Source organism: Ctenopharyngodon idella, chromosome 22 (assembly GCF_019924925.1).
Source record: "Ctenopharyngodon idella isolate HZGC_01 chromosome 22, HZGC01, whole genome shotgun sequence".
NCBI classification, from domain to species: domain Eukaryota; kingdom Metazoa; phylum Chordata; class Actinopteri; order Cypriniformes; family Xenocyprididae; genus Ctenopharyngodon; species Ctenopharyngodon idella.
Genome location: NC_067241.1, coordinates 16,415,937 through 16,424,605, shown reverse-complemented (window position 1 = coordinate 16,424,605; position 8,669 = coordinate 16,415,937). Strand labels below are relative to the sequence as shown.

Here is an 8,669-nt window from a genome sequence, read left to right as displayed (position 1 = left end):
TGGTTGATGTCTTGCTCGGGAGGCAGTCATATGCAAATGTATGATGTAACAGAACCCACAGGATCAAAATGAACCATTTTTGGCGCTTGATTAAATAATTTTGTTTTAAGCTCTGAAACTCGCAGGATGTTTAAATATTACAAAGACAAAAAGATCAAGGCAAAGCTGATTTCTTATGTCATGACCCCTTTAAACCAAACCAAAAACTGACAAAGACTGAACATTTGTTTTTATTAAACATTGTTCTCTTGAAAAATTACAAAAGTATTTATTTTTATATTAACAAAATATATAAATGAAACGCTTCAGAAACATTAGTATAGTGTCATAGAAAAACATGCAGCAAACAAAACGAACTAAAAGGTGTCAAAGTGGAGTGACTCCAAATTGACAAAAAAAGCTTAAATATTTAAAGTTGTTTTTTTTTTAGTATAATAAACCTGAGCACAGTCAATGCTTCACATTAATTCCTGTCAGCATTATTATTTGTGTGATTTGTATGAATTCTGCGTAGGATTAGTTCAGTGTGAAAGTGTACTACGTTCATGATAAAGCAGGGAGTGTGTTAGGAAGACGGCGAGTCTGAGTTTATGTGAATTTCTTGATGAAGCGCAGCTTGAGGTACGCGATGACCAGGAAGATGAAGGTCATGATTCCCAGAGCCAAGTGATTCTGCCACAAACCCCAGGCTGAATAATCGATGCCCTGATCCTCCAGGTGCTGCTCGCCTGAGGTACAACTGCAACGAGACAAAAAAACAAGAGAAACATGAGTATCCAGAGCACAAGTACTGCAGGATCATTTCCAGCTTGATGGCAAAGGTTTTCTACATAGAAATATGGTGTATTTCAGCTTTATTTCTATAGCGCTTTACACAAAAATAGTTTCGAAGCAGCTTCACGGTAATAGAATCAATGATGCAAACTTGCAAAATCTGCCATAAAGCAGAGGTAAAAAGACTAGTGTCATTATTCAACTCAGTTCAGTGTTGATTGAAATCTGGTCAATAATTGCTGATGTTGCAAAACTTTTTATGGGATATTGCATAAACGCATGCTAATATGCGCATAAATTCTAAAAATGTGCATAAAAACGTATGCGTTCAATTGAGGCGGTTAATATTTTTATCCGATAAGAAGACGTGGATAAACTACGATGGAAACACATTTACTGAATAAATCCCTCAATGCACAACAACAAACTCGTGACTCATTGTGAGGCTGTGATTGGATAACTGGACTAACCAGCGGACCAATCACATCGCAGCATGTTGGTTTGGTGGTTCTGAAACACCTGTTGGCCAGAGGAGAACTGGCACCCCGACTAAGCCTGGTTTCTCCCAAGGTTTTTTTCTCCATTTTAACACCAATTTGCCACTTGTCTGCCACCTGATGTCACCTGATGGAGTTTGGGTTCCTTGCCGCTGTCGCCTCTGGCTTGCTTAGTTGGGGACACTTGACTTGACATTTGATATTCAACAGTGCTTTGATCTGCCTGCATTGACACTATTCTTTAAGAGCTGCTGTGCAGCCAAACAATGTACCAGTTATCAATGTAAAGCTGCTTTGACACAATCTACATTGTAAAAAGCGCTATATAAATAAAGGTGACTTGACTTGACTTGAAACACCTGAGTCAAAGTCTGTCATCAGAATGATTTGGTTTAATTCCCTCCAGAAGCGTCTTACACGATTGTGTTCCCAAACACCAGCATCCGAACGCAAGATCACATGACAGAGTTTATTGTGTTTCATCTGACGCTTTAGCATGGATATTTTGTGACAATTTTGTTCTCTTGTGCGCAAAATTGGAATATGGCATAAAACATCTGCGAATAAAGAAGCGTTTCCGTTCCATGTGTTCAAGTTAAACTTGCAACTTTGGATGGAAACAGCTGTTGATCAGCTTCACACTCACTTGGCGTTCCTGCCTTCACAGAACTGGAGGCCGGTGAACTCATTGATTTCCAGAGCCTGAAAGAATCATCATCAACCACAAATAAACATTATTATTCTGCATTCAACAAACCAAGCAGCATGTTTAAGTGTCAGGGTTATTATACTTCACTAAAACCCTCAAAAAATGTTGTTTGAAATCAAATCTTTTTAAAATATTTTTAACCTACATTTCTCATTTACCTTCAAAACTGAAATCAACAATAATACAAACTGGATGAGTAAAGTTTGACGACAGTCTCTAAGAGTTGGCTTGACAAAGCCTGGTCTGAAAGCTGGAAATAACTTCAAGCTTTCTAAAGAAGTCAATAAAATGTTAACCGGTTCTAGCACACTGCTAACATGTTTTGAGAGGTGCTTAGCAAGTTGTTAACATGTTTTAGCATGAATAAGCAGATTGCTAACATGTTCCTAACCAGTGTTGGGGAAAGTTAATTTTGAAAGTAATGTGTTACAATATTGCATTACTCCCTAAAAAAAGTAAGTAATTACATTACTGAGTTACTTTTTATGGAAAGTAATGTGTTCCATTACTTTTGTGTTGCTTTTCTCATCTTGGCTGGACTTGCTTGTTTGTTTGTTTTTTTAATAACAAAAAAAATCAATTTTTTCTTGCGTTACTTATTTGAAAAAGCCACTCTGTTGTGAATTTAAAAGTAAAGCGTTGAAAAAGTAATCCGATTACGTAACTCACTTTACATGTAATGCGTTTCCCCATCACTGTTCCTAACATGATTTACCACATTGCTAGCAAGTTTCTATCATTAACATATTGTTTCAACATATTGCTGACATGTTTTAACATGTTTCTAACATGATTTAGTACGTTGCTAGCATGTTTTTAACATGATTTAGTACAGTGCTAGCATGTTTCTAACACGATTTAATACGTTGATAGCATGTTTTTAACGCGATTTAATACGTTGATAGCATGTTTTTAACGCGATTTATTACGTTGCTAGCATGTTTTTAACACGATTTATTACGTTGATAGCATGTTTTAAACATGATTTAGTACGTTGCTAGCATGTTTCTAACACGATTTAGTACGTTGATAGCATGTTTTTAACGCGATTTAATACGTTGATAGCATGTTTTTAACGCGATTTATTACGTTGCTAGCATGTTTTTAACACGATTTATTACGTTGATAGCATGTTTTTAACACGATTTATTACGTTGCTAGCATGTTTTAAACACGATTTAGTACGTTGATAGCATGTTTTTAACGCGATTTAATACGTTGATAGCATGTTTTTAACGCGATTTATTACGTTGCTAGCATGTTTTTAACACGATTTATTACGTTGATAGCATGTTTTTAACACGATTTATTACGTTGATAGCATGTTTTAAACATGATTTAGTACGTTGCTAGCATGTTTCTAACACGATTTAGTACGTTGATAGCATGTTTCTAACACGATTTAGTACGTTGCTAGCATGTTTTTAACACGATTTAGTACATTGCTAGCATGTTTTTAACACAATTTAGTACGTTGCTAGCATGTTTTTAACATGATTTAGTACGTTGCTAGCATGTTTCTAACACGATTTAGTACGTTGCTAGCATGTTTCTAGCATGACATGAAGTTGTTAGCATGATTTAACATGGCGTTTATCATGTTTTAACATGATGCTAGCCAACAACATTTTTTTTATATACTTAAAAAGTACTTATACATATTTTAACATATAGGCTCGGTGTCACAGACAGGGTTTAGTCTAAACCAGGATTAGACCTTAGTTCAATTAGGACATTTAAGTACTTTTATAAACATTCACTAGAAAGAAAACATTACTGGAGTGAATCTTGAGACAAAACAATGACACTGTCGCATTTTAAGAGATGTCAGTGCAAGTTGTTTTCAGTTAAAACAGCTCAAACATGCATTTTAGTCGGGGACTATCTTAAGCCTTGTCTGTGAAACCGGGGGATAGTCTCTCAATGACAGTAAAATAACACTGCAGAGCGTCAGAGAAACCAGCGCTAAATGTTCCAGCGGGTCAGAAGAGGGACAGTTTGAGACAACAGCTCTGATTGGACACTCACAGCGAGACCGTAACGAGGAATACTCAAATACTTCAACCAGTTCAGCCATCCAGCCACACTGGGGAGATTCACCAGCAGCCCAGAGAAGATCTAGAGAGAGAAAAACAAACAATATTAAACTAAACAAATACGCTTTTACAATTTAGGACTGTCAAGTGACTAAAATTGATGTGGCAATTAATTCGCAAATCAAATTTTGCACAAGAAATTATCCCCAAAAGATCATTTAAAGTCATTATTGTGTTAAATGAGAAAAGCATCAAATAGATATTATAAAAAGTAGCTTTAGAAATAAATATTACATTTGATTCAACAGAACCTTTCAGGCTACAACATCCAAGATTTTTTGCATCTGAATTGTCATTTAATTACATTTACAGTCCAAAACACTTTAGTCACCAACATTCTTCAAAATATCTTCTTTTATGTTCCGCAAAAGAAAGAAAGTCATACAGGTTTGAAACGACATGAGTAAATGTAAATAAACAGAATTTTCATTTTTGTGCTATCCCCAAAATATGAAAATATTTTATCGTGAAGTGATACTCTAAATAAGAAACTATAACTGCCAGTAGGTGGCAGTAAATGTCTAAATGAGTGAGTCATTCATTCATTCGATTCATCCAAATGGCTGATTCATTCAGGAATGAAGTAAACGACTCTCTTTATGAATGGATCATTGAATCATTGATTCACCCGATTGAATATTGAGGAAACAATTTTTTTTTGTTGTCAAATATTATTCGACATTTGTTTTTTATTCTGCGTAGTTGTTTTATTTGTGATTTATTGGATGTGTGTGTGTTTGTTTACCATCATGAACACGAAGCTGATGGTCATGAAGATGTTTGCGATGGCCACCACCGTCTGATCAGCAGAGATGGCCAGCGTCATGGACGTCGCCGTGTACGACACCATGATAATGGAGAACAGGAAGATGAAGAACGCTTCTGCTGTCGCCTTCAGTCCTGGACAGCCAATCAAAACAAAGCATCAGACGTATTCACATGTGTCACCTCAGAAGATCAGGCATCACATGACGCCGCCGCATGACTGACCGATCATGAAGTACGCCACGCAGCTGAAGATGATGGCAGGGATGGTGCGCAGCGTGAGGATGTCCGACAGCATCTTAGACAGGAAGTACACTGACACTCTGTAGTAGCCACTGATGTACTCGTGCCTGAGGAGACGACATGTCACATGATATATAATCGCTCAGATATTTATATTATAGTCACCATAGTAACTGTAAATAAAATCAAAATCACTGCCGCTAATAAACAAAACACTCAAAACTTATTATTTTGGAGTTTATTTCACCGGCTACACAAAACATTTATTTGTGTGTGTGTGTGTGTGTGTGTGTGTGTGTGTGTGTGTGTGTGTGTGTACTTACACAAACAGTTTCCTCTCTGAGATGAAAAGTTCAGCTGAGGAAACTGAACTAAAACACTGATTAGTGGTGATGAAGAACAGGGCGCCCATCCTGAAACACACACACACACACACACACACACACTATTATTATGGAACAAACAATTTGAGTTTTTTCACTGGCTGATGGAAAATATGAAATATATGAACAATATTTATTCAGTGAATCCATCAGTCTGAGGATCTCCAATGATTCAAACTGAACTGCTGAAATGATTCTGATGAACTGGACGAATGTGATTCTTACCTGTTCTGAATCCCACTTGAATTCTCCTGCACTCCGAAAAATATCGCTCCGACAACCAGAGCCAGGAAAATTATCACACCGATCTGGAGAAACAATCCTCATGTTAATATAGAAACGTTCACTTCAGTGTTAATTAAAACCTCATCTTTCTTCTCTTTCTTTCTTCTCTTTCTTGATGAGATGCATTTACTTTTGCAAAGTTTTCTGTGCTAAAAGAAAGTGACGAATCACAGCCGTGGAGCAGGATTTTGGACCAATGAGAGTTAACGGTGGGTGGAGCTACGGCTGGACAGAAGTGTAAAGTAGGCGATCGTCAAAATCACATGACGCTCAGTCGTCACATTCTCAAACAAGGAAGGATCATGAAATATTAACACATTTCATATTTGATGACAAAATAAAGGTGCATATATCACCAGCAAAATCATATTTGAATATTTCAAATTCACATTAATCTACATCATATGGAAGCCCATGTCTGCCACATAAGAAAAAAATGATGATGCATTTGTAAATCATAATGCAATTCATAAAAAGTTGAAATTATGACATCCTAAGTCATAATTATGAGATCAAAAATTCGAAATTACGACTTATAAAAGGTTATAATTGACATTAAAAAGTCAAAATTATAACATACCAAATTGAAATTATGAAATAAAATTTGAAGTTATAATGACATAAAAAGTTGAAATTATTAATGAGACGAAAATTCAAAATTGACCTTAAAAGTTATAATTATAACCAAGTTAAAATTACGAAATAAAATTAAATAATTGACATAAAAAGTTGGAATGATGAACTCTTAATTGAAATTGAAAGTTCTAATTATGACATTAAAAGTCAAAATTATGACTTGCTAAATTAAAATTACAATATAAAATTAGAAATTGACAAATCATGAAATAAAAAGTTGAAATTATCAGTCATAATCATTCATGATTATGAGATGAAAATTAGAAATTAACCTTATGAAAATAATTAGGACATACTAAGTTAAAGTTACGAAATAAAATTTTAAATAATTATGATCATAAAAAGTTGAAATGATGACATACTGTCTTAACAATCAGAATTCACTTAAAAAGTTTTTATTATGACATTAAAAGTCAAAATTATGACTTGCTAAATTAAAATTGAGATGAAAATTCGAAATTGACCTTAAGTTATAATTATGACATAAAAAGTTGAAATTATGAAATATATATATATTTTTTAAAATGATGACATATTAAGTCTTAATAATCGAAACTGACATAAGTTCTAATTATGACATTAATGGTCATTATGACATAAATTTGACTTTGACTTGCTAAATTAAAATTATGAAATAAAACTTGAAATTTACTTATAAAGTTATAATTATGACATAAAACATTGAAATGATCAGTCATAATAATTCATGATTATGAGATGAAAATTCGAAATTGACCTTAAAATTTATAATTATGACATACTAAGTTAAAATTATGAAATAAATTTTTTTAAAATATAAAAATAAAATTTGAAGTTCTAATTATGATGTTGAAATGACACAAAGTCATAATTTCGACATAATTTGTCATAAACTGGACTTTGTCTCGTAACTATGACTTAGTACATCACAATTTCAACCTTTTAAGTCATAATTATGACTTTTTATGTCATAACTAAAATTTACCAAAGCAGGTTTTGTTTTCTTATGTGGTGGAAATGTGCCTCCAAAACATCTCTGTTTCTCAAACTGGGGTTCGTGAGTTGGTGAAAAGCTAATAATTAATTTAATCGAATTAAAAAAAATGCACTAAACCAGATGAACTGTTTGATTTGTCTACATTAAAGGAGTGAATGGCGGCAGCAGACCTGAGCGAAGGAGGTCTGCGGGTTGAGCATGAGGTTCCGGAAGGTTCTCTTGAGGACCCAGTTGAACTGGTGGAAGAAGGACGTGTTGTAGGTGATGGTTCTGGACTTGACTCGAGTGCTGTACTCCTGACCCTGAATGATTCGCTCCAGCTCTCCTTTGGTCTGTTTGTAGTTCGAGCTGGTCTTGTATTCCTCCACCAGACGGTCCTCGATGCCCTTCAGAGACGCGCTCAACTGATCCTGGTCCAGCTCTGACAGTCACACGCATGTTCAAACACATTAATCATTCACACGGACACAGAACACAGATTTTGACAACATACAGTTACTGTTCACTAGAACTATTAAAAATGTGTTACAAAGCTTAAATAAAATAAATTATGAATGTTACATGAAAAACTTGACAACTGGAATAAAGTTGAAGTGCTACAATTACTAAAACTAAAATAAAAATAAATTAAAGATAAACAGAAATTCTTAAAAAAAAAGACGAATACAAATGATTACTAAAATTATATATGAATATTAATAAATAAAATATATATAAAATATACTAAAATTTAAAGTACAAAAAAAATATTAATTTAAATTCATTACTTTCAAAAATAGCTAAATGTTTTCTATATAATGTAAAAATGTCCATGACTTTTTACAATTTTCAGAATTTCCATGATGTTTCAATTTTAAAATTTTATATTTTATGAATGATAAATATTATATAGTAAATATTAATTGAAATAATACATTTTAAAAATAGCTAAATGTTTTCTATATAATGTAAAAATGTCCATGACTTTTTAAGATTAAGAATTTCCATGATTTTTCAATGTATTTTAACATTTTATGATATTTATGAATGATAAATATTATATAGTAGTAAATATTAATTCAAATTAATTAGTTTAAAAAAAAGTTACATTTTTCTATATAATTTAAAAATGTCCATGACTAAGATTTTCTGAATTTCCATAAAATTTCATATTTATAAACAATAAATCTTATATAATAGTAAATATTAATTTGAATAATTAGTTAAAAATAGCTAAATGTTTTCTAAATAAGGTATATTCACTATAAAAAAAAATGTACAAGATTTTTTAAGATTTTCAGAATTTTCATAACTTTCCAATTTCAG

The 8,669-nt window shown here is 33.1% G+C and overlaps 1 protein-coding gene across 2 annotated transcripts in view; it reads right to left on the bottom strand.

The window, feature by feature from the left end:
- Positions 1-216: 216 nt before the first annotated feature.
- The window catches only part of abcg2a (ATP-binding cassette, sub-family G (WHITE), member 2a), a 16,859-nt gene continuing 8,406 nt past the window's right edge, over positions 217-8,669 (bottom strand). For both annotated transcript variants that reach the window (XM_051881191.1, XM_051881190.1), the window contains exons 9-16: positions 7,535-7,785; positions 5,693-5,775; positions 5,408-5,497; positions 5,067-5,191; positions 4,822-4,976; positions 4,009-4,098; positions 1,918-1,973; positions 217-739 (exon numbers count right to left, since the gene is read on the bottom strand). In XM_051881191.1, coding sequence (XP_051737151.1) covers positions 589-739; positions 1,918-1,973; positions 4,009-4,098; positions 4,822-4,976; positions 5,067-5,191; positions 5,408-5,497; positions 5,693-5,775; positions 7,535-7,785 — 1,001 coding nt within the window. In that variant the 3' untranslated portion in view covers positions 217-588. The remainder of the gene's footprint in view (positions 740-1,917; positions 1,974-4,008; positions 4,099-4,821; positions 4,977-5,066; positions 5,192-5,407; positions 5,498-5,692; positions 5,776-7,534; positions 7,786-8,669) is intronic.